We start from the raw sequence: 27,301 nt of genomic DNA, 5'->3' as shown, positions 1-27,301 counted from the left end.
ATTTTTTCCACAAAAACGATCTTTTCACCCCCAATTTTTATTTTTCCAAGGGTAACAGGACCCTAAAAGTTATTGTGCAATTTGTCCTAAGTACGCTGATACCCCACATGTGGGGGTAAACCACTATTTGGGCGCATGGCAGAGCTCGGAAGGGAAGCAGCGCCATTTGACGTTTTTGGCTGGAATTGAGATCGGACACGATGTCGCGATTGGAAAACCCCTGATGTACCTAAACAGTGGAAACCCCCCACAAATGACACCATTTTGTAAACTATACCCCCCAAGGAACTTATCTAGATGTGTGGTGAGCACTTTGAACCCCCCAGTGCTTCACAGAAGTTTATAACGCCCGGGCGTGAAAATAAAAAATTGGTATTTTTTCCACAAACATGATCTTTTAGTCACCATTTTTTTATTTTCCCAAGGGTACCAGGAGAAATTGGACCCCAAAAGTTGTTGTCCAATTTGTCCTGAGTATGCGGATACCCCATATGTGGGAGAAAACTACTGTATGGGCACACGTCGGGGCTCAGAAGGGAAGTAGTGACGTTTTGGAATGCAGACTTTGATGGAATGGTCTGCGGGTGTCATGTTGCCTTTGGAGAGCCCCTAATGTACCTAAACAGTGGAAACCCCCCACAAATGACACCATTTTGAAAACTAGACCCCCTAAGGAACTTATCTAGATGTGAGGTGAGCACTTTGAACCCCCAAGTGCTTCACAGAAGTTTATAACGCTTGGACGTGAAAATAAAAAAATCATTTTTTTCCACAAATGATACGTCGGGGCTCGGAAGGGAAGTAGTGACGTTTTGGAATGCAGACTTTGATGGAATGGTCTGCGGGTGTCATGTGCGTTTGGAGAGCCCCTGATGTACCTAAACTATTGAAACTCCCCACAAGTGACCCCATTTTGGACACTAGACCCCCCACTGAACTTACCTAGATGTGTGGTGAGCACTTTGAACCCCCAAGTGCTTCACAGAAGTTTATAACGCTTGGACGTGAAAATAAAAAAATCATTTTTTTCCACAAAAATGATATTTTTGCCCCCAATTTTTTATTTTCCTAAGGGTAACAGGAGAAATTGGACCCCAAAAATTGTTTTGCAATTTGTCCTGAGTAGGCTGATACCCTACATGTGGGGGTAAAACACTGTTTGGGTGCATGGCAGAGCTTGGAAGGGAAGGAGCACCATTTGACTTTTTCAACTCAGAATTGGCTGGAATTGAGATCAGATGCCATGTTGCATTTGGAGAGCCCCTGATGTGCCCAAACAGTGGAAACCCCCAATTCTAACTCCAACCCGAACCCCAACACACCCCTAACCCTAATCTCAGCCCTAACCCTAACGGAAAAATATACATTTTTTTTTAATTTTATTATTTTTCCCTAACTAAGGGGGTGATAACGGGGGGTTTGATTTACTATTTATGGTGGTTTTTATGTTTGGCAGCTGTCGCACGCTAAAAGACGCTTTTTATTGTAAAAATAGTTTTTGCATCACCACATATTGAGAGCTATAATTTTTCCATATTTTGACCCACCGAGTCATGTGAGGTCTTATTTTTTGCGGGACGAGTTGACATTTTTATTGGTACCATTTTCGGGCACGTGACATTTTTTGATCGCTTTTTATTCCGATTTTTGGGAGGCAGAATGAACAAAAACCAGCGTTTCATGAATTTCTTTTGAGGGGGTGCGTTTACACCGTTTCGCGTGCGGTAAAATTGATAAAGCGGTTTTATTCTTCGGGTCAGTACGGTTACAGCGATACCTCATTTAGGTCGGTTTTTTATGTTTTGTCGGTTTTATGCAATGAAAACTTTTATATAAAAAATAATTATTTTTGCATCGCTTTATTCTGCGAGCTATAACTTTTTTATTTTTTCGCTGATGAGGCTGTATGGCGGCTCGTTTTTTGCGGGACAAGACGTTTTCAGCGGTACCATAGATATTTATATGCGTCTTTTTGATCGCGCGTTATTACACTTTTTGTTTGGCGGTATGATAATAAATCATTATTTTTTGCTTCGTTTTTTATTTTTTAAGGGGTTCGCTAAAGGGGTTAACTAATGGGACAGTTTTATAGGGCGGGTCGTTACGGACGCGGCGATACCTAATATGTGTACTTTTATGGGGTTTTTTTTATTTCCACAAAATGGATTTATTGGGGGATAATTAATTTTTTTTTTTTCTAATTTATTTGGTGATTTTTTTTAAATTATCTTAACACTTTTTTTTTTTTTTTTTTTTTTTTTTTAACTTTATTACATAGTCTCAGGTGGGACATCACTGTCCTGTGACAGATCGCTGATCTGTCACATCACAGATCACTGTGACAGATCAGCGATCTGTCACAGGCAGTGCAGAAGGCTTCCTCATGCCTGCGCTTTGCAGGCACTGAGGAAGCCAGCTTCCTGCAGGCCCCCGAAGGCCCCCATCGCCATCTTGGATTCGGGGGCCTGCAGGAAAGGAGCCCCCGGCAGCAGCGCTGCACATTGCGCTGCCGTGGGGGGCTCAGGGAAGCACGGAGGTAGCCCCCTCCCTGCCGATGCTTCCCTTTAACCCCCGGTACACCGCGATCATGTTTGATCGCGGTGTGCAAGGGGTTAACATGTCGGGGCGGGCCGTGACCGCCCCTGACATATTGTGCCGGGTGTCAGCTGTGATAATCAGCTGACACCCGGCCGCGATCAGCGGCGCTCACCACGTGGGCGCCGCTGATCGCAGTAGACGTACTATCCTGTCCATGGGCATAGGGGCCCGGGTCCCATGGACGGGATAGTGCGTCAGATGTCAGGAAGGGGTTAATAAATGAATTTTAAAAAAAAAGATAAAAGCAAAAAGTCTATTGGACTTGAAGTTCATAAGCTTCTTCAAGATGAGGAGTTTCTCCGCTTGTTGCAGGGCAATGAAAAGGCTGCATGGGTAGAAATTGCATTAGTGGTAACTAATTTTTGGGGAAACATGAAGAGTTGGTGGAAAATCTCATTACATACAAGGATCTTGGCAATAACATGTCCTTAAAGATTACTTCTTTACTTTAGCTTACAGGCATTTTTTTTCCACCAATCTGAATAACAGTGAACAATGAGCAATTGTTGTACAACTGTAAAGCCCCCGTTACACACTGCGATATCGCTAGCAATATCGCTGTAAAGTCACCGATTTTGTCACGTTATAGCGATATCACTAGCGATATCGCTGCATGTGATACTTACCTCCGACCCGCTCCCCCGCTGATTATCGCTGATCGCGCGAGAAGCTGCTGGACCATTTCTCGTCGGTCACTTCCTGCGGCGCTTCCTGCTGTGACGACGGGCGACGCGTGGAGCCGGGCGGGAGGACGCAGGATCGCCGCGTCTGACAGGTAAGTAGCGACCCCCGTCCCCAGCGATGTCGCTGGTGAGATCTGCCTGAGTGGCAGCTCACTATCGACCACCTAGCGATGCACCAGCGATCCTGACCGTGTCATATCGCTGGTCGGGATCGCTGGTCCATCGCTAGGTGTAACGGTACCCTAATAGATGATCCGATGCAGGAGTACAAGAGACAACCAAAAAAGTTGTCACAGAAAGAGAACCAAATTTTCTAATGCAATTTCTGTAACTATTTATAATTCGCTCCAGAGTTTAGTCATGTTTTAGTTGTTTGTTAACTTTCTGCTAAAAAAATAATGTTTCAAAGTATGAATGATTATATAATAATAATTTTATTTCTATAGTGTCAACATATTCCACAGCACTTTACATTATAGAGGGGACTTCTACAGACAATAGACATTACAGCATACCAATAAATACATAGATCAAAACAGACACCAAGAGGAGCGAGGGCCCTGATCGCATATATGTTAATTCTTTTATATCATGCTATAAATTCAAAAGAAAAAAAAAACCTGAAAATGGCGCTGGGTGCAGCTGCACGGTAGCAGCCATCGGCCATCGCTGACTGCTGCACAGTAGCAGCTATCGGCCATCACTGATAGCTGCTACTACTCACCTAAGCTGCTGTAGAACTCACCATACCCACCTACCAGTACTATAGTATGTATATTATAATACACGTATATGAACAGGGTATCTTACCTTAACTTCTATGAAGTCAGGTTTTCCAAGTTTCACCAAGTCTGCGTAGGCTTTAAGCTCATCCACATTCCATGCTTTTACAAGAGTTAATCTGTATACTGTTCGTTGTTGCTATAAAACATATGAAACATTAACAAATTAATTGTACACAATTGAGCATGAAAAGAAATATCCACACATACTGTGGTGACCAATACCAGTGCAACAATGTAAATAATTTAAAAAAAAAATAATGCAATTGTACATAAACCACATGTAAGTGTAAATTAAGATAAGGTTAGCACAGTCATATGTTAAAGTTTGGGCACCCCTATTAATGTTAACCTTTTTTCTTTATAACAATTTTGGTTTTTGCAACAGCTATTTCAGTTTCATATATCTAATAACTGATGGACTCAGTTATATTTCTGGATTCAAATGAGATTTATTGTACTAACAGAAAATGTGCAATCTGCATTTAAACAAAATTTGACCAGTGCAAAAGTATGGACACCCTTATAATTTTCTTGATTTGAACACTCCTAACTACTTTTTACTGACTTCCTGAAGCACTAAATTGGTTTTGTAACCTCATTGAGCGTTGAACTTCATAGCCAGGTGTATCAAATCATGAGAAAAGGTATTTAAGGTGGCCACTTGCAAGAAGTTCTCCTATTTGATTCTCCTATGAAGAGTGGCATCATGGGCTCCTCAAAACAACTCTCAAATGATCTGAAAACAAAGATTATTCAACATAGCTTTTCAGGGGAAGGATACAAAAAGTTGTCTCAGAGATTTAACCTGTCAGTTTCCACTGTGAGGAACATAGTAAGGAAATGGAAGAACACAGGTACAGTTCTTGTTAAGCCCAGAAGTGGCAGGCCAAGAAAAATATCAGAAAGGCAGAGAAGAAGAATGGTGAGAACAGTCAAGGACAATCCACAGACCACCTCCAAAGACCGGCAGCATCATCTTGCTGCAGATGGTGTGACTGTGCATCGGTCAAGAATACAGCGCACTTTGCACAAGAAGAAGCTGTATGGGAGAGTGATGCGAAAGAAGCCGTTTCTGCAAGCACGCCACAAACCGAGTCGCCTGAGGTATGCAAAAGCACATTTGGACAAGCCAGTTACATTTTGGAAGAAGGTCCTGTGGACTGATGAAACAAAGATTGAGTTGTTTGGTCATACAAAAAGGCGTTATGCATGGAGGCTTAAAAACACAGCATTCCAAGAAAAACACTTGCTACCCACAGTAAAATTTGGTGGAGGTTCCATCATGCTTTGGGGCTGTGTGGCGAATGCCGGCACCGGGAATCTTGTTAAAGTTGAGGGTCGCATGGATTCAACTCAGTATCAGCAGATTCTTGACAATAATGTGCAAGAATCAGTGACGAAGTTGAAGTTACGCAGGGGATGGATATTTCAGCAAGACAATGATACAAAACACCGCTCCAAATCTACTCAGGCATTCATGCAGAGGAACAATTACAATGTTCTGGAATGGCCATCCCAGTCCCCAGACCTGAATATCATTGAACATCTGTGGGATGATTTGAAGCGGGCTGTCCATGCTCGGCGACCATCAAACTTAACTGAACTGGAATTGTTTTGTAAACAGGAATGGTAATAAATACCTTCATCCAGGATCCATGAACTCATTAATAGCTACAGGAAGCGACTAGAGGCTGTTATTTTTGAAAAAAAGGAGGATCTACGAAATATTAATGTCACTTTTATGTTGAGGTGCCCATACTTTTGCACCGGTCAAATTTTGTTTAAATGCAGATTGCACATTTTCTGTTAGTACAATAAACCTCATTTGAATCCAGAAATATAACTGAGTCCATCAGTTATTAGATATATGAAACTGAAATAGCTGTTGCAAAAACCAAAATTATTATAAAAGAAAAAAGGTTAACATTAATAGGGGTGCCCAAACTTTAACATATGACTGTATTTAGGATTAGTAGGATATAGTTCAATCTGATCCAATTTGCAGAGGTCAGTTTTTCCTTTGCAAAATAAAATAGCACAATCTATTTGTACCATGTTATTTTGGGCAAAAAATGGACACGGACAAAGAGATTAGAGTCTAAAAATCGTTCATCAACTTCTGAATATGATTTTGTTTGGCTGTGAATATCCGAAAACCAATACTGGGTTGAAAGCCCCCAATGAAGAAAGTGAGGTGACCCATGGCAAAAAAAAAAAAAAAATGAAAAAAACCCAGTCACATTAACCCCTTCACCCCCAAGGGTGGTTTGCACGTTCATGACCGGGCCAATTTTTACAATTCTGACCACTGTACCTTTATGAGGTCATAACTCTGGAACGCTTCCATGGATCCCGGTGATTCTGACACTGTTTTCTCGTGACATATTGTACTTCATGTTAGTGGTAAAATTTCATTCAAATAACTTGCGTTTATTTGTGAGAAAAACAGAAATTTGGCGAAAATTTTGAAAATTTCGCAATTTTCCAACTTTGAATTTTTATGCCCTTAAATCACAGAGATATGGCACCCAAAAAACTTGATAACTAACATTTCCCACATGTTTACTTTACATCAGCACAATTTTGGAACCAACATTTTTTTTTGTTAGGAAGTTATAAGGGTTAAAAGTTAACCAGCGATTTCTCATTTTTACAACACCATTTTATTTTTACGGACCACATCACATTTGAAGCCACTTTGAGGGGTTTATATGATAGAAAATACCCAAAAGTGACACCATTCTAAAAACTGCACCCCTTAAGGTGCTCAAAACCACATTCAAGAAGTTTATTAACCCTTTAGGTGCGTCACAGGAATTTTTTTGAATATTTAAAAAAAATGAACATCAACTTTTTCACAAAAAAAGTACTTCAGGTTCAATTTTTTTTTTATTTTACCAAGGGTAACAGGAGAAATTGGACTGCAAAAGTTATTGTGCAATTTGTCCTGAGTACGCTGATACCTGATATGTGGGAGAAAACTACTGTATGGGCACACGTCGGGGCTCGGAAGGGAAGTAGTGACGTTTTGGAATGCAGACTTTGATGAATGGTCTGCGGGTGTCATGTTGCCTTTGGAGAGCCCCTAATGTACCTAAACTATTGAAACTCCCCACAAATTACACCATTTTGGAAACGAGACCCCCTAAGGAACTTATCTAGATGTGTGGTGAGCACATTGAACCCCCAAGTGCTTCACAGAAGTTTATAACGCTCGGACGTGAAAATAAAAAAATCATTTTTTTCCACAAAAATGATATTTTTGCCCCCAATTTTTTATTTTTCTAAGGGTAACAGGAGAAATTGGACCCCAAAAATTGTTTTGCAATTTGTCCTGAGTAGGCTGATACCCTACATGTGGGGGTAAAACACTGTTTGGGCACATGTCAGAGCTTGGAAGGGAAGGAGCACCGTTTGACTTTTTCAACTCAGAATTGGCTGGAATTGAAATCAGACGCCATGTTGCATTTGGAGAGCCCCTGATGTGCCCAAACAGTGGAAACCCCCAATTCTAACTCCAGCCCGAGCCCCAACACACCCCTAACCCTAATCTCAGTCCTAACCCTAGCCCTAACACTAACCGTAATGGAAAAATGGAAATAAATACATTTTTTTTATTTTATTATTTTTTCCTAACTAAGGGGGTGATAACGGGGGGTTTGATTTACTATTTATGGCGGTTTTTATGTTTGGCGGCTGTCGCACGCTAAAAGACGCTTTTTATTGTAAAAATAGTTTTTGCATCACCACATATTGAGAGCTATAATTTTTCCGTATTTTGACCCACCTAGTCATGTGAGGTCTTATTTTTTGCGGGACGAGTTGACGTTTTTATTGGTACCATTTTCGGGCACGTGACATGTTTTTATCGCTTTTTATTCCGATTTTTGGGACGCAGAATGAACAAAAACCAGCGTTTCATAAATTTCTTTTGGGGGGGTGCGTTTACACCGTTCCGCGTGCGGTAAAATTGATAAAGCGGTTTTATTCTTCGGGTCAGTACTGTTACAGCGATACCTCATTTAGGTCGTTTTTTTATGTTTTGTCGGTTTTATGCAATGAAAACTATTTTATATAAAAAATAATTATTTTTGCATCGCTTTATTCTGCGAGCTATAACTTTTTTATTTTTTCGCTGATGATGCTGTGTGGCGGCTCGTTTTTTGCGGGACAAGATGACGTTTTCAGCGGTACCATGGATATTTATATGCGTCTTTTTGATCGCGCGTTATTACACTTTTTGTTTGGCGGTATGATAATAAATTATTTTTTGCTTCGTTTTTTATTTTTATTTTTTAAGGGGTTCGCTAAAGGGGTTAACTAATGGGACAGTTTTATAGGGCGGGTCGTTACGGACGCGGCGATACCTAATATGTGCACTTTTATTTATTTTTTTTCAAAAAATGGATTTATTTGGGGGAATATTTTTTTTTTTTGTAATTTATTTGGCGATTTTTTTTAAATTATTTTAACACTTTTTTTTAAATTTTTTTTTACTTTATTAAATAGTCCCAGGTGGGACATCACTGTTCTGTGACAGATCGCTGATCTGTCACATCACAGATCACTGTGACAGATCAGCGATCTGTCACAGGCAGTGCACAAGGCTTCCTCATGCCTGCGCTTTGCAGGCACTGAGGAAGCCAGCTTCCTGCAGGCCCCCGAAGGCCCTCGTCGCCATCTTGGATTCGGGGGCCTGCAGGAAAGGAGCCCCCGGCAGCAGCGCTGCACATTGCGCTGCCGTGGGGGGCTCAGGGAAGCACGGAGGGAGCCCCCTCCCTGCCGATGCTTCCCTTTAACCCCCGGTACACCGCGATCATGTTTGATCGCGGTGTGCAAGGGGTTAACGTGTCGGGGGCGGTCCGTGACCTCCCCTGACACATTGTGCCGGGTGTCAGCTGTGATAATCAGCTGACACCCGGCCGCGATCAGTGGCGCTCACCACGTGGGCGCCGCTGATCGCGGTAGACGTACTATCCCGTCCATGGGCATAGGGGCCCGGGTCCATGGACGGGATAGTACGTCTGATGTCAGGTTAGGGGTTAAAAGAAAATCCATCCTAATGTGGTGCTTTTGCAAATTTACCTTGCCCTTTTAAAACAAAAAAACAAACCACGATGTATTATTCTTTTTTTGTTTTTAATCCCTTTAAACTCCCAAGCCTGTTTTAACCTTCATGACCAGGCCAATTTTTTAAATTCTGATCAGTGTCACTTTATGTTGTAATAACTCTGGAACGCGTCAACGAAATTTGAAAACGGTTTATATATAATCTATCATATTTTTCGCTTTATAAGACGCACCTGATTATAAGACGCACCCCCAAATTTGGTGAAAAAAAAGAGAAAAAATTGTTTTTTAATGTTAAATGGAGGTGCGTCTTATAATGCCAGTGTCAGTCTTTCAAATCAAACCTATGTCCCTCACCCTGGTATCTATATAACCCCCATCCTGGTACATGGCCCCCTTGTGCTAGCACATAGCGCCCCCCCCCATCAAATCCTGGATATGTCCCCCCGGTCACTATATGCCCCCTGCTGATGTTGGCATGCACACAGTCCCCCCATCCCTATATTCCCCCTGCTGGCAAGGACACGGCCCCCCGTCCCTATATTCCCCCCTGCTGGCATGCACACGGCCCCCCGTCCCTATATTCCCCCCTGCTGGCATGCACACGGCCCCCCGTTCCAATTTTCCCTCCTGCTGGCATGCACACGGCCCCCCCGTCCCAATATTCCCCCCTGCTGGCATGCACACGGCCCCCCGGTCCCTATATTCCCCCCTGCTGGCATGCACACGGCCCCTCGTCCCAATTTTCCCCCCTGCTGGCATGCACACGGCCCCTGTCCCAATATTCCCCCCTGCTGGCATGCACACGGCCCCCCGTCCCTATATTCCCCCTGCCGGCATGCACACGGCCCCCCGTCCCTATATTCCCCCCTGCTCGCATGCACACGGCTACCCCGCCCCTATATCTCCCCCCTGCTGGCATGCACACGGCCCCCCGTCCCTATATTCCCCCCTGCTGGCATGGACACCCCCCCTTCCCGATATTCCCCCCTGCTGGCAAGGACACGCCCCCCCGGCCCCATATTACCCTCTGCTGGCATGGACATGGTCCTCCCCCCATCCCTATATTACCCTCTGCTGGCATGGACACAGCTCCCCGTCCCTATATTCCCCCCTGCTGGCATGGACACGGCCCCCCCCCCCGTCCCTATATTGCCCCCTGCTGGCAAGCACCTGATAAAATAACTAACAGTTTACTCACCTTCCGATGATGGCTCCGTGCTCCCAGCTCCCCCACGGCTCCTCCTGTGTCTGTGCTGACATCCAGGAGCTGCTCATACAGGCATTTCATTGTAGCTTCAGGACATTCCATCACACGACCCCAGTGCTGCACACTGGGAGTCATGTGACCACAGGTCCTATTGGCATCGACACAGGAAGAGCTAGGGGGGAGCTGGGAGCATGGAGCCATCATCAGAAGGTGACTATAGTGACAGGGCAGTGGGGGGGAGAGTGCACGCACATGCAATATGCGCTGCTCCCCTGTCCACCAACTCGGCGCGGCTTCAGCACCGAGGTGATGGACAGCGGGTGTAGAGAATATTACATGAGACTAAAGAGTGGGAGCACTGACCACCCGCTGTCTCTGCAGCCCATAGCCAGCCCCCCCCAGCCTCCTGGCACAACTCCAGAGCCGCCCCCCTCCTCTAGAGCACACATTCGGACTATAAGACGCACCCCCCCACTTTCTCCCAAAATTTGGGGGAACAAAAGTGAGTCTACAATCCAAAAAATACAGTGTATATATATATATATATATATATATATATATATATATATATATATATCCACATACATACAGTGGGGCAAAAAAGTATTTAGTCAGTCAGCAATAGTGCAAGTTCCACCACTTAAAAAGATGAGAGGCGTCTGTAATTTACGGTTCCATGACAATTGTGTACAAGATAATTGTGTACGGACAATTGTGTACAGAAAATTGTGTACAGGCCAATTGTGTCCAAGGACAATTGTGTACAAGGACAATTGTGTACAGGGCAATCGCCTTGTACACAATTGCCTTGTACACAATTGTCATTGTACACAATTGGCCTGTACACAATTGTCTGTACACAATTGTCCGTACACAATTATCTTGTACACAATTGTCCTGTCACCGTAATTTACATCATAGGTAGACCTCAACTATGGGAGACAAACTGAGAAAAAAAAATCCAGAAAATCACATTGTCTGTTTTTTTTCATTTTATTTGCATATTATGGTGGAAAATAAGTATTTGGTCAGAAACAAGCAATCAAGATTTCTGGCTCTCACAGACCTGTAACTTTTTCTTTAAGAGTCTCCTCTTTCCTCCACTCATTACCTGTAGTAATGGCACCTGTTTAAACTTGTTATCAGTATAAAAAGACACCTGTGCACACCCTCAAACAGTCTGACTCCAAACTCCACTATGGTGAAGACCAAAGAGCTGTCAAAGGACACCAGAAACAAAATTGTAGCCCTGCACCAGGCTGGGAAGACTGAATCTGCAATAGCCAACCAGCTTGGAGTGAAGAAATCAACTGTGGGAGCAATAATTAGAAAATGGAAGACATACAAGACCACTGATGATCTCCCTCGATCTGGTGCTCCACGCAAAATCCCACCCCGTGGGGTCAGAATGATCACAAGAACGGTGAGCAAAAATCCCAGAACCACGCGGGGGGACCTAGTGAATGAACTGCAGAGAGCTGGGACCAATGTAACAAGGCCTACCATAAGTAACACACTACGCCACCATGGACTCAGATCCTGCAGTGCCAGACGTGTCCCACTGCTTAAGCCTGTACATGTCCGGGCCCGTCTGAAGTTTGCTAGAGAGCATTTGGATGATCCAGAGGAGTTTTGGGAGAATGTCCTATGGTCTGATGAAACCAAACTGGAACGGTTTGGTAGAAACACAACTTGTCGTGTTTGGAGGAAAAAGAATACTGAGTTGCATCCATCAAACACCATACCTACTGTAAAGCATGGTGGTGGAAACATCATGCTTTGGGGCTGTTTCTCTGCAAAGGGGCCAGGACGACTGATCCGGGTACATGAAAGAATGAATGGGGCCATGTATCGTGAGATTTTGAGTGCAAACCTTCTTCCATCAGCAAGGGCATTGAAGATGAAACGTGGCTGGGTCTTTCAACATGACAATGATCCAAAGCACACCGCCAGGGCAACGAAGGAGTGGCTTCGTAAGAAGCATTTCAAGGTCCTGGAGTGGCCTAGCCAGTCTCCAGATCTCAACCCTATAGAAAACCTTTGGAGGGAGTTGAAAGTCCGTGTTGCCAAGCGAAAAGCCAAAAACATCACTGCTCTAGAGGAGATCTGCATGGAGGAATGGGCCAACATACCAACAACAGTGTGTGGCAACCTTGTGAAGACTTACAGAAAACGTTTGACCTCTGTCATTGCCAACAAAGGATATATCACAAAGTATTGAGATGAAATTTTGTTTCTGACCAAATACTTATTTTCCACCATAATATGCAAATAAAATGAAAATAAAAACAAAACAGACAATGTGATTTTCTGGATTTTTTTTTCTCAGTTTGTCTCCCATAGTTGAGGTCTACCTATGATGTAAATTACAGACGCCTCTCATCTTTTTAAGTGGTGGAACTTGCACTATTGCTGACTGACTAAATACTTTTTTGCCCCACTGTACATATACACACACACATACAGTACAGACCAAAAGTTTGGACACACCTTCTCATTCAAAGCGTTTTCTTTACTTTCATGACTATGAAAATTGTAGATTCACTCTGAAGGCATCAAAACTATGAATTAACACATGTGGAATTATATAATTAACAAAAAAGTGTGAAACAACTGAAAATGCTGTATGTCTTATATTCTAGGTTCTTCAAAGTAGCCACCTTTTGCTTTGATTACTGCTTTGCACAGTCTTGGCATTCTCTTGATGAGCTTCAAGAGGTAGTCCACATGTGTTAATTCGCAGTTTTGATGCGTTCTGAGTGAATGAATATATATATATATATATATATATATATATATATATATATATATACAGAGAGAGAGAGAGAGAGAGAGAGAAATATGAGGAAATTGGGATCCCGCAAAAGGATGAAAGTTCGCCAGATTTGTAAAAACTTTGGTTTTTCACATTGTTTGAATATATATATTATATATATAAATTCGTCCTATCATGTCTGTATGTAACCGAAATCCCGCGTCACTGATTGGTCAGCAACAGGCGCAGCTGTTTGTAACGGTAAGCTGCGCCTGGCGACCAATCAGCGACAGACGCAGTGCTCAATTGGGCGCAGGGCTTAATCTGTAAAAAGGAGAATTAAAATTAAAAAAAGGTTATACTCACCTTCCGACGGCCTCCCATCTCCTCTCCACGCGCCCGGCCTCGCGGTCCCAGTAATGCTTTGCGCCTTAGACCGGAGATGACGTCACTCTTGCGAGAGCACGACGTCACCAGTAGTCTAAGCCGCAAAGCATTACTGGGACCGCGAGGCTGGGCGCATGGAAATATGTAAAAAATAGAATTAAAATAAAAAATAGTTATATGCTCACCTTCCGACGACCCGTGATCTCCACTCCACACGCCCGGCACCTTCCGGTCCCAGTAATGCTTTGCGCGAAGGGCCGGAAATGACATCACTCTCGCGAGAGCGCGACGTCATCAGCGGTGTTTCGCGCAAAGCATTACTGAGTGGAGATCGTGGGCCGTCGGAAGGGGAGTATATTTTTTATTTCAACAGAGACCATGCATACCAGGAAAGGGGGGGGGGGGAGGTAGGGGGACCATGCATACCAGCAAAAAGGGGGGGGGACCATGCATACCAGCAAAGGGGGGGCATGCATACCAGGAAAGGGGCGTGAGGGGACCATGCATACCAGGAAAGAGGGGTGATGGGGGCCATGCATACCAGGAAAGGGGGGTGAGGGGGACCATGCATACTAGGAAAGGAGGGTGAGGGTGACCATGCATATCAGGATTGGGGGAGTGAGGGGACCATGCATATCAGGATTGGGGGGTGCATTATTGCATTACTATTAAAACTTCATAAATAAACTACACACATATTCTAGAATACCCAATGCGTTAGAATCGGGTCACCATCTAGTATAATATATATATATATATTAGTACTATATATAGTATACTAGAGCCGAGATTTTCAGCCCAATTTTTTTTTTGGGGGGGGTGGTGAGGGGACCATGCATACCAGGAAAGGGGGGTGAGGGGGACCATGCATACCAGGAAAGGGGGGTGAGGGGGACCATGCACACCAGGAAAGGGGGGTGAGGGGGACCATGCACACCAGGAAAGGGGGGTGAGGGGGACCATGCACACCAGGAAAGGGGGGTGAGGGGGACCATGCACACCAGGAAAGGGGGGTGAGGGGGACCATGCACACCAGGAAAGGGGGGTGAGGGGGACCATGCACACCAGGAAAGGGGGGTGAGGGGGACCATGCACACCAGGAAAGGGGGGTGAGGGGGACCATGCACACCAGGAAAGGGGGGTGAGGGGTACCATGCATATCAGGATTGGGGGGTGAGAGGACCATGCATATCAGGATTGGGGGTGAGGGGACCATGCATACCAGGATAGGGGGGGAGGGGTACCATGCATATCAGGATTGGGGGGTGAGAGGACCATGCATATCAGGATTTCAGGATTGGGGGGTGCATTACTGCATTATTATTAAAACTTCACAAATAAACTACATACATATTCTAGATACCCGATGCGTTAGAATCAGGCCACCATCTAAATATTATATATATATATATATATATATATATATATATATATATATATACATACATACACATATACATATATACACACACACATACACATATACACACACAAACACATACACCGTATATACTCATGTATGAGCCGAGATTTTCAGCCCATTTTTTTGGGCTGAAAGTCCACCTCTCGGCTTATACACGAGTAATATACCTGGGGGTTGGCGGGGGGGGGGGGGGGGGGGGAGTGGGGTGTCAGATCATACTGACCCTCCCCGGCGCGGTCTCTGAAGCCCCCACGGTCTTCCTTCCTGCCTTCAGCAGTCACGTGGTACCGCTCATTAAACTCATGAATATGCACATATTTATGAGTTTAATGAGCGGTACCACGTGACCGTTGAAGGAAGGAAGAGCTGCCGGAGACCGTGGGAGTCGGAGAAGCGGGGCTGCAGATATCGCCCCAGGAGGGGGTAAGTATATCCAATATTCACCTGTTCGGGGTCCATCGCTGCTCACCACTGTCTGCTGCATCCTGTGTCAGTGACGTTTAGGCAGCAAGGGGCACGGAGACATGGTTAGAGCGCGCCGCACCCTCTGCTGGCTGAACAGTCATTGACACAGGAAGCGGCAGACAGCGGTGAGCAGCGATGGACCCCGGACGGGTGAATATCTCAGGTGCCGGGTCCTGAGCAGGAGAGGGAAGTATGGCATTTTTTGCAGCAGCATATGGGGGCATAATATATGGAGCATCTTTTCGGACAGCATATGAGGGCAGCATATGGGGCAGCATATGGTGGCAGCATATGGGGGCATATTCTATGGAGCAGCATATGGGGGCATATTCTATGGGGCAGCATATGGGGGCATATTCTATGGGGCAGCATATGGGGGCATATTCTATGGGGCAGCATATGGGGGCATATTCTATGGGGCAGCATATGGGGGCATATTCTATGGGGCAGCATATGGGGGCATATTCTATGGGGGAGCATATGGGGGCATATTCTATGGAGCAGCATATGAGGGCATAATCTATGGAGCATTTTATTGGGGCATAATCTATGGAGCATTTTATGGAGCATCTTATGGGAAAATAATCTATGGAGCATCTTATGGGGCATATTCTTTGGAGCATCTTATGGGGCCATAACCTTTATGGAGCATTATATGAGGCATATTATTCTATGGAGCATTTTATGGGGGCATTAACCTTTGTGCAGCATTTTATGGGATGTATTTTGTATGGAGCATCTTATGGGGCCCATCATGAACTGTATGGAGCATTATATGGGGCTCCTGATTCAATATTGATATTCAAAAACATTTAACCTACTGATGTCTCAATTAATTTTACTTTTATTGGTATCTATTTTTGAAATTTACCAGTAGCTGCTGCATACGCTTATACGCGAGTCAATAAGTTTTCCCAGTTTTTTGTGGCAAAATTAGGTGGGTCGGCTTATACACGAGTATATATACATTCATACACACACAGTGGGGAAAAAAGTATTTAGTCAGCCACCAATTGTACAAGTTCTCCCACTTAAAAAGATGAGAGAGGCCTGTAATTGACATCATAGGTAGACCACAACTATAAGAGTCAAAATGAAAAAATTAATCCAGGAAACCACTTTGCCTGATTTGGCAAGATTTATTTTGCAAATTATGGTGGAAAACAAGTATTTGGTCACCTAACATGAAAGATTTCTGGCTCTCGCAGACCTGTAACAACTTCTTAAGAGTCGGTGAGGACATTTTTTTATTGCACCAAGATAATGTATGTAGGAGAACCTCTACACAGACCAAGAGAACCTTTGTTTCACGGTCTGTGTCACATTTCATTAATAGGCAAAAATATTCTGCTTCACTGTGTAAAAATTACATTTATGGTATTATATTATCTTAAATTAAGACAGGAATATGTTCTGCTGTACAATATCCAAGAAGCAGATCTGTCATAGAAGAGACCATATTAGCTGCTCAGGTTCTTAATGATTAGTTTTCTTAAACTGCTGCTGACAACAGATCTGAGATGTCAGCTGCTGGGTCATCTCTGCCTTGTCTGTCTCTTGTCTCACACAACCCTACACCACCTAACTTTTTGCAAACTGGTGCATATTTTATTTCAGAAAGTAAAACTAAACTAAAGCCATGATTATGTGGTCAGATTTTAGAATAAAAGAGAAGGATGGCCATTGTGAATGCAGGACACAACATTCTTTGTTGTCTCAATATATGTAGAACAAGGGTTAACCTAGGTCTACCAGAGATGACTGGTCTTATTTAGAAATGTCATCTTGGCGCCTTAGAGGGCGAATCCAAAATGACAAAACTAATTTTTTGCTAGAGACATCCCAATGTTTATTTAATTCTACATTGAAATACCAAAAAGACGTTTTCCAAAACAGAAGAAAAACTCATTGTATACATGCTGATATAGAGCTCTGTTCTTCCTCCTTTATGAGCTATTATCTCCACTTGCAGTGATAGGGAGATGAAAGGTGATGTGAGAGCAGGATTTATCTATCCTGACTCCATTTTGGTTATTCTACATGCATCTCCTTGCTTTCCAAAATGGAGTCTGTGTATGTTTTGATATAAGGGAGTCTAAGGAATTTCTTTATCTAATGGACTAAAGGGGGTTTTACACATAGCGATATCGCTGTAACGTCACCGATTTTGTGACGTTATAGCGATATCGCTATGTGTGATACTTACCTCCGACCTGCTCCCCCGCTGTCCATCGCTGATCGCGTGAGAATGTCCGGCTCCAATTCTCGTCGGGCGCTTCCTGCTGGCGCCGACGAGCGACGCGTGGAGGCGGGCGGGAGGACGTCAGGATCGCTGTGTGTGAAAGGGGAGTATCGTGCGCTGCGTCGCTGCTGCATCGCTGTGAGGTCTGCCTGTGTGACAGCTCACTAGCGATCATTTAGCGATGCACCAGCGATCCTGACCGGGTCGGATCGCTGGTGCATCACTAAATGTAAAGGGGCCTTTAGAGATAACTTAGGAAAGTGAAACAAAGAAGTGAGAGCCAAACCCAAGACCTTTAAGACACATGTAGACACTAAAGTTGTGTGTCGATAATGTTAACTTTAGCCAATTAGATGTATTTAATTGGCTAAATAATTGTATATAATTGGCTAATGCCAGCACATATGTAGAGATAAACAGAGACAATTCTATTGCTACAATATATGTCGAGAGAAAACCTATATAAACGCTAACCAATTATGTAATAAAACAGAGTTCTGTTAAGATTCATAAGAGTGTGTATGATGCTCTCCTGTATGTACTTGGATTTTACAATTTAAATTTGGAACAGGCACAATATCTCAGAACGTCCCACATTACATGGCAACAAAACCTGGCGCAACACACAGGGACCTGCTAATTCAAGGGACTGCTGACCCACCCATTATGCTGGCCCCCAGAAAGACAACCAATTGCTACCACCAGACCTCACACATCAGTCAAGCAATCCAAGGGACCAGAAACTGTAGAGCCCCTGAAGTGTGTCTGGCATCCTGGAATCCTAGTGAAATGCTGGCTATGATGAGTAGAATGCCAGACCCTGAATTCTTTCCCATGCCATTTGTTAGAGAAAATTAGAAAGGCTCTCTCTTGCTGTTGGCAGTATTTCGGGATCTGGTTTCAGCAAAGGCAGAGGATGGCCCTGCTACAAAAGGGGGTAGAAGGTAATAGGGGCCCCACTTGGGGATGATACTTCACTAAGTTTGGGGATGCAGGACGTGGAGGCAACCAATGCCCTGAATAACAAGGCAAAATCCATGTCCCGAGCCCCTCTTATGTATGATCAGACGTAGCAAGGGGACTAGACCAGGCAAGGACAAAGAAACGTCACATTATAATTGTGGAGAGCCTGGACACACAGATATTGCAGACTCCCTCCTAGACTCAGAAGAGAGCATCTTAACTCCACTCCTCTCCCTTCTTCAGCAGGAGAGTCAGGGTCCCACTAAGCCATAAATGCTATGCAGCTCCCGGATAAATCTGCTGAAATTGTTCTGACAGTCACCTCATGCTTATTGTCCCTCATGATGTTACTGCCATTCTTTCTCAAGTACAGCCATTATTTCTCAAGCACAACCAAAAACATCTTGGTACTGCTCGCTATCTCAGGCTTCAATGTGCCCTCCTTATGCCTGAAAATAACACTCACTGTTGCGCTACTCTGAATCCAGCCATTTTGTTGCATCTGGAAGGGAAGGGGGTGAAAGTGAAGATCTGGGTGACCTGTTAGTTGAGCCAGAAAAGGAACATGACTTTGTACAAATAATGTCCCAGAAAACACAGGGTTTCAGCCATGTTAGGCTGGTTTCACACTTGCGTTTTTTTGCGCTGGATTTTAGCGCTAAAAAAGCATGCGTTTTTTTCCTATATTTTGCATGGGATGCGCTTATGTGCGCATACACATGCGTTTGTATGCGTTTTTCCGTGCATGCGTTTTTTTGTGGTGTGCGCTCGGGCGCACAAAATGCATCCTGTTGCATTTTTTGGGCGTCCGACTTGCCTCAAAAAAACGCATGCGCGCGCAATGCGTTTTTTTACAGCAAGACACCCATTATAAGTCTATGGGTGCGCATAGCCATGCTCATGTATGCGTTTTTTTGCGCATGCGTTTTTTTGTTGACCATTAGTTAGACAATGGAATTTAGGGGTTTGGGTTATAGTTAGGGTTAGTTAAGGGGGTTTAGGGTTAGGGTTTGGTTAAGGGTTAGGGTTAGGATCAGGGTTAGGGTATGGTTTGGTTAAGGGTTAGGGTCAGGGTTAGTAAAGTCATGGTTTGGGTTAGTGTGAGGGGCCAACTAATGTTGGAAAAAAATGCAAACGCGGTAAAAACGCACTAAAAACGCATACAAACGCATAAAAACGCTGCGTTTTTTTCATACATGCTCATAAAAATGCTTGAAAAAAACGCAACATTTGTATGCGTTTATACGCGTTTTTTCCATGCGTTTTTTGCGGGAAAAACGCGCTGCAAAAAAAAGCAAGTGTGAAAGTAGCCTTACCAATGTTCCACTAGATAACCCAGACCAAGAGCTCTTTGTGGATCGATTACGGTATGGTAAAAGCATCACTGCTGCCCCCAAATGTGAGCCCAGAAAGCGGAACTCTGTGCCCTAGAAAAAGCATGCAGACATGCTAAAGATCCAACTGTCACCATTTATATATAAACAGACCATATGCTTTCACGACTATGGAGCTGTAAAGAGAGCTCGATCTTTCCTTACAGCAGCAGAAAAGCCAATAAAGAATTATAAATCCATCCAACTCCTGATGGAGGCCCAACTTTTAACCGAGAACGTTGGCATATTGAAAGTCAAAGGCCATGCAAAGAATGACTCAACTACAGGTAAAGGCAACCACCTGGCCGACCAGGCTGCAAAATCTGCAGCTTACCAACCAAGAGACAACTCTGCCGCGGTGGCATCTGCACAGGTGGCATCCTCCGTGGACCCAGCTATGACCTTCTCCAGAAGCTACAACAGGCTGCTGTTGAAGAATTTGCCATATGACAAGAGAAGGGAGCTGTGAAGTCACCAGAAGGACTTTGGCAAAAAGGGAAAAAGTTTGCCTTCCCCGACGGCTCAATCCACCCATGGCAATACCCATCAATCTAAGCCTGCAATGACAGACTTTATCCACAACCACTGGTATGCTCCTGGGTACAGTGTCACTGCAGCTAAACATTCAATCCTGACTCACCTTAGTGCTTAACAATGTGGAATGCACTACAAATATGCCCAATACACACACCGAGGCCCCTGTACACATTTCAGCATCTTGAGATAGACTGCATTCAACTTCCCAAGATGCAAACCTATACTTGTGTACACACATGAAATATGAAAATTAAATTGCATTAATGTACTAGAAAATAGGAAAATAGGAAAAATTGAGAATACTTGGTGCAAAATTGGCCAATTCATGTGTACCAGTCAGCCCCTCAGGCGTTTTTAATTACAGCAGGATCCTACTGTCCCATATTTCATGTTTGCATGCTATAGCGCTACAGAGTGCTACTTTATTTGTTTAGTTGTATATGGAGATGGCTACACTTAATAACCACCTGTTCATACCAGATTTCTGCTTGGAAGTGACAGTCAATGTTTTGATATTTCGATACTTGTATGCGTCGGTCTCTTCTCAGGATGGCCAGAAGCGTACCAGTGTATAAAGCCACAGTCAAGATTACAGCAAAGAATCTAACCTCAGAAGCTGTCTGCAGATACAGGGTGCCCGACACCATAGAGTGTGACAGAGGTACAAACTTTCACAGAGAAGTAATGCAGGAAATGTCCACCCTGGGAGTGGAACAGGCCCTTTCATACTCGTACTATCCACAAAGTAGAGGCAGACTAAAGATACTGAATGGGACCCCGAAACTGAAAATCCAGACAGCCATGGCTAAATAGGGCAGACCATAGAACAGAATGCTTGCCCCTAGCACTCTTCAGAAATCAGGAATACCCAGAACAAAAAATACAGGCCTCAGCTCATATGAGGTGTTAATTTGGTTAGCCTCTAGGCTAGAGTTGTATTTTCTACAGCAGCTCCAGATGCAACATGATAGGTTGTCTTATGTTATTGCACTCAAAACGCTTGTCTAAAGGTACTGTCACACTTAGCAATGCACCAGCGATCCCGACCAGCGATATGACGCGGTCAGGATCGCTGGTGCAACGCTAAGTGGTCGCTAGTGAGCTGCCACACAGGCAGATCTCACCAGCGACATAGCAGCGGTCGGGGGGGTCGCTACTTACCTGTCAGACGAAGCGATCCTGACGTCCTCTCGCCCGCGTCCACGTGTCGCTTGTCGGCACCACAGGAAGCACAACAGGAAGCTGACGACGAGAAACGGCCCAGGACGTTATCGCGCGATCAGCGATAATCAGCGGGGGAGCCGGTCGGAGGTAAGTATCACACATAGCGATATTGCTAGCAATATTGCTACTATGTCACAAAACCAGTGACGTTACAGCGATATTGCTAGCGATATCGCTTAGTGTGACAGGCCCTTAACATATACTCTCTGGTTTACTCTCCTCTTATAGATCCAGATCCTGTGGAGGGAGCCACCCCCTGCAGCTTGGAGACTGAGTGGTGGTCAAAAGATATGTCACAAGAGTCCTTGAGACTCAATTTGATGGGCCCTTCCAAGTTCTGCTGACAACTGAAACGGCCGTAAAGCTCAAGAGAAAGCCCAACTGGATTCATGTCTCACACTGCAAGACAGTGAAGCCCAAGAAAGCCATCAAATTGATGTGAACGCACACCCTATGCCTTATCCTTTTTGCCTTGAGAAATGGGGGCTCATTGAGGGCTATCTCTCAAGATAGAGAAAAAGGGGAGCTAGTTACCACTCTCTGGTTTAATACCTTTACCCTTTAGTAAGATATATATTTGACCTGTGTAACACGGCTTCCTGACCTTGGGTGGAGTGGCAGAGTGAGGATACCTACAGACTCACCCAGAAGTATTTGTGTGTCACCACTGCCAATACTGGCTATGGGTTTGATTTTGAGTCCTGGATTTTGATGGGGTGGAACACTGGGGAAGACTGGGCCTACAACTCTTCCAATGCCCGAGAAAAAACAAAAAGCAAGGGTGGAAGCATCCTTACTTGAGTAACTGTCACAACTAGAATATGTGTCCAAACACTGTACAGTATGATCCTGTCTTACTTGTAAGTCTGGCAACTGTCTTCCCTTATACTTGAAGATACAGAACCCCTCTGTTACAGACGCAGGACTATATTTGATGGGCATAAATATCCCGGGGAGCATTGACTGATTAGGACACTTATCTTAAGGATATCAGGGACCGACCTATTTTAAAGAAAACAGACCCCGCAAACCTATTCCTTCCAAAGATTATTTCTTGGTGCCCCTAACCTATGGGGCTAAACTATCCCTGGAAACAGGATACTCCGACCAATCACTGGTTAGAATGGGTAAAATACTCTGCACTCACCATGAACTAGAGTGATTGTATTGTCTGTGCCCTAGCTAGACTACATCTAGGCACAGTCCCCTCCCTGCCCTTTAAGCAACCAGATGAACCCCATTGCTTCCTCCTGCCTAATTCAGCTATTTTCTGCTATAGAAGGAGAACATACCTTAAAGTGTGATCTGCTTGGGCAGTTGTATTTTTCCACAAATCCTAAACATGTAAAAGGCCAATGGAGTTGACCCCTATCCCAGGAAATACATGTTTTCAGAGTTTGGCCTAAAGCACTTGGATTACTCATACTGTAGTCCTATCACCACCACTAACTTGGTACAAGGTCATGCCCTCCTGAATCAAACCGTAACTAGGGCTGACTTGTGATGGATGTTTGGAAATGGTGACTTATCCAGTACTGCTAGTGGGAAGGAAGGGTACATGTGCTATTGTTAAATTCCTGATATTCCAGATTGTGACTTCAAATACAGGGAAGCTCCATGAATATGGAACAGAAAATCAGACACTGTGGTGACACCAGCATTCCTACTTCTTTCGATCACTTGTACATTGACTATTAGAGTTCCAAGAGGAGTACCAGACGAGTTCAAAGCCACAGATCAAGTAACAGCGGGATTTGAATTGCTATTCCCCGTTGTTACAGTGAATAAAAATGTAGACTATATAAATTATATCTACTATAACAGAGATTTCTTAATTTTAGTAGGGATGCATTGTGGCAGATAGATGAACAGTTGAATGCCATTTCAAATATTACCTTTCATAATAGACTCGACCTTGACATGATCTTAGAGAGGGGAGGGGTCTGTAACATGGTTGGGGCATCATGCTGTACTTTAATTCCCAACAACACGGCTCTGGATGTAGCATACATACAGTCCTGAAAGGAATCGATGCTCTGTCCAACTTATTAGCTGAAGACACAGGTATTCGTAAACCACTCAGTAACTGGCGCCAAGTTCAACAACTCATCACCCATATTGGTATGTCTTTCAGTACTATGTAACCTCATTAGAATATGACCAATATCCATATACAATTAGTACTCAATATGCAGCGTTGATTTTTTTTTATCCATTTGTTAGATGCAGGGTTTGTTCTATTTAATGTCATACTTCACTTGGATAGATAACCTGAACCATCAGCACTTCTGAATCTTTATGGATTCTTTGATCAATATATGCAGGGCCTATTCTAGTTACTTGTTTACCTACTGTATGTCCCTAAATACATCCTAAATACAGGGTCTATCATGTTTAATGATATACCGTACGTTACTTTTATAGCTAACTTGCATTATCTGAGACTATTTGACATTATGGATTCTTGGTTGGATAGATGCAGGGTTCATTCTGCATAATACAATATTTGCCTGGATTTATAGCCTGCATGATCCAAATTATAGAACCTCTACTGATTTGTGAATATATCTCTAACAAAGGACCACATATTTATTTTTCAGCTTTTCTTTTCACTGCTAGCACCTTGCATTTTTATTGGCTCATACTTATATTTATGTACTTTCTGGTGGATATATTTTGTTTTTTATAGTCATTCATTATTTTATACTAGATGTGTGCCCGATGCCATCGCATCGGGAGGGCAGTAACATCACGATGGGGGCGGCTTTGTGGCGATGGGGGTGGCGGGCCACCCACTTCCGTGCAGTCACAACCTGCAGGAAAGACGGTGTTTTGCGACCTGTGCTGGAGATGGTGTCCGGTGCCACCAGAGGGTGGCCGCACCCAATCTCCAGCACGGAGGTGGGTGGGCAGGCAGCGGCGGGATCCGGCGCGTGTAGTCAGGTGGTGGGTCCTGGCGGGTGTCCGGCGGCGGCATCCCTCTCATTACTCCCCCCCCTCATTACACCCCCTCGTTACACCCCTTTCACAGCCTCGTGATCGCAGCGGTGGCCTGGATCCGAGCGGCAGCTAGGACCCAAGCGGCGGCTGGGATCCCAGCGGCGTTCGGGATCACAGCGGCAGCCTGGATCCGAGCTGCTGCTGGGATTGCAGCGGCAGCCTGGATCCCAGCGGCAGTTGGGATCCCAGCGGCGGTCGGGATCGCAATGGCGGCCTGGATCCGAGTGCCGGTCTGGATCGCAGCCGCTTCCTGGATCCAAGCGACATCACTTGGGTGTTCCAAAATGGTGGTCGGCGTACTTCCGATGCGGCGCGGTGGATTGTGGGATTCGGGGACATCCAGACGGAAGTGGATGACATACAATTTAAGGCAAATATATATATATATATATATATATTAGAGATGCTATGTACAAATTTAGTACTTTTTGGGAGCAACTTCTGTGCCACCACATGCCCTATGTTTTGCAATAAAGGCATCTTGTATTCAAATAAATAATTGTCCCATTATCCAAACAATTTTTGATCTCATCTGCGAATTCTTTTCTTTGGTTTGTTTAGCTTGAGTGGTTTACATTATTGTCCAAAGGCACACCCAGGTACAGAACAAGCAATAAACACAAAGAAACCCAAGCAAAAAACGGGGATAACATAAAAACTCCTTGCAGATGTACTTGGTGATTTGAATCCAGGACCCCAGTGCTGCACAGCAATAGTGCTACCAACTGGGACACCATGTTGCAAAGCAACACTGCTAACTACATCCATCACGTTGCCCATTCCCATTTACAGGAACTGCTCTTGTTCAAATTACACAAGTATAAATCTATCTAAGCAAACTGTATTCAGTTGAAGAACTGTGACAGGTTCACAAATGTGTGACCCTCACTGTAAAAGTAATTTTAATAGCCCTTTAATTACTGTGTAACCCAGCCGCATGCTCTTCTGTGACCAGTGTACTGATGTAACACATAGAAAATTGCTGTGAACCAACAGCATAGTTTCCCCTTCAGCCAAAATCAATGACATTATAATTCCTGTTTCTATATTGAGCCAAATTAATGCAATGGTCACAGAGAAAATCAATGAACGAACATAAAACAAAGCAGAGTTCTAGGGTGGGTGGGAGCGGAAGCCCTGCACCTACACATATATATATATATACATATATATACACACACACACACACACACACACACACACACACACTCCTACCTGTGATAAAGCTACTGCAACACAAGGTCCAATCAGAACATTTTTTGGCTTTTATCGTCGGTTCATTTGATAACAGCTTTATAACTCTGGTGTGCTTTTTGGCTTCTTTTATTATTAGGAAAAAAAGATCATAGGTTCTAGGGATATAAATACTTGGTATGTCAAAGAAAAAGAACATTTCTGAGGCCATGGCAAAAAATATAAAAATTCCCACATCTTTAGAGAATTTCACTGAAGAAGGTTGATAATGGTCAGTTCATGTATGAGTCACACATTTTACCACAGGACACTGGTTTATTTCTGAAACCTTGCTCACAAATAATCACCCGAAGCTGGAGACGTGGGTAGAAGGCAGTGAACGGTTTCTGACGTGGGATATTAAGGCTGCTAGTGAACGCCTTATGGCAAGCTGCTATGGAATCTTTTCACCAGGGTACTTGCTAGAAAACTAATACATCTGAGACACAAAGATTTCAGAATAAGCTCACCATTAGCCTATCTACTTCAGACATAAGAATAATCACAGGATTATATTGTGGAACGTGACTAATAATGTGTCATGCCGGTCAGCCTCCAAGGACCATAATGTAATTTGGTCTGCATTAGCATTCTATGCCATGCATCTGCTAAGGGCTTGTGTGTCTTGGCTCCCGTCTGCAGGGGGCCTCCCTGAGTCACAACTTTAGAGATCAACCAAAGACTGGACTTAAGGGACCTTCTTTCACAATTTGCATTTAAAGTGCAAGGTGTTTAAGGGGTGGGGTGTGTATCTCTACTCAACCAGGGGGCTGATCCTACGAAAAAGGTAGAAAAGGGAAAACATGTTTGGGCTCTGGTTGTTGGTGCTACATCTTAAAGGGAACCCGTCACCTCATTTTTCGCATATAAGCTGTGGCCACTGCCTTTGGGGCTTATCTACAGCATTCTGTAATGCCATAGATAAGTCCAGGATGTAACCTGAAAGATAAGAAAAACAATTAAGATTATACTCACCCAGGGGGGGTCTGAGTCTGATGGGTGTCCCAGGTCCAGGGGCCTCCCATCTTCATGCGATGACGTCCTCTTCCTTGCTTCTGTCGCGGCTCCAGCACAGGAGTAATTCTCTGCCCTGTTAAGGGCAGAGCAAAGTACTGCAATGCGCAGGTCAGAGAGGCCTGGCACCTGCGCTCTGTAGTACTTTACTCTGCCCTCAACAGGGAAAATCAGTACGCCTGCGCAGGAGCCACGACAAAAGCAAGGAAGAGGACATCACATGAAGATGGGAGGCGACGGACCCGGACCTGCGACGCCCATCGGACCAGACTGCCCCCCCAGGTGAGTATAATCTAACCTGCTTTTCTTATCTTTCAGGTTACATCAGGGGGCTTATCT

General features: G+C 44.2%; 1 protein-coding gene across 3 annotated transcripts in view; it reads right to left on the bottom strand.

The window, feature by feature from the left end:
- The window catches only part of LOC141069428 (S-adenosyl-L-methionine-dependent tRNA 4-demethylwyosine synthase TYW1-like), a 452,148-nt gene that overhangs the window by 153,031 nt on the left and 271,816 nt on the right, over positions 1-27,301 (bottom strand). For all 3 annotated transcript variants that reach the window (XM_073558957.1, XM_073558955.1, XM_073558956.1), the window contains exon 14: positions 4,092-4,202. In XM_073558957.1, the coding sequence (XP_073415058.1) occupies positions 4,092-4,202 (111 nt within the window). The remainder of the gene's footprint in view (positions 1-4,091; positions 4,203-27,301) is intronic.

This window comes from Dendrobates tinctorius, unplaced genomic scaffold (assembly GCF_039654945.1).
Source record: "Dendrobates tinctorius isolate UK_male_01 unplaced genomic scaffold, ASM3965494v1 ptg000263l, whole genome shotgun sequence".
NCBI lineage: Eukaryota > Metazoa > Chordata > Amphibia > Anura > Dendrobatidae > Dendrobates > Dendrobates tinctorius.
This window is presented reverse-complemented; position numbering and strand designations above follow the sequence as displayed.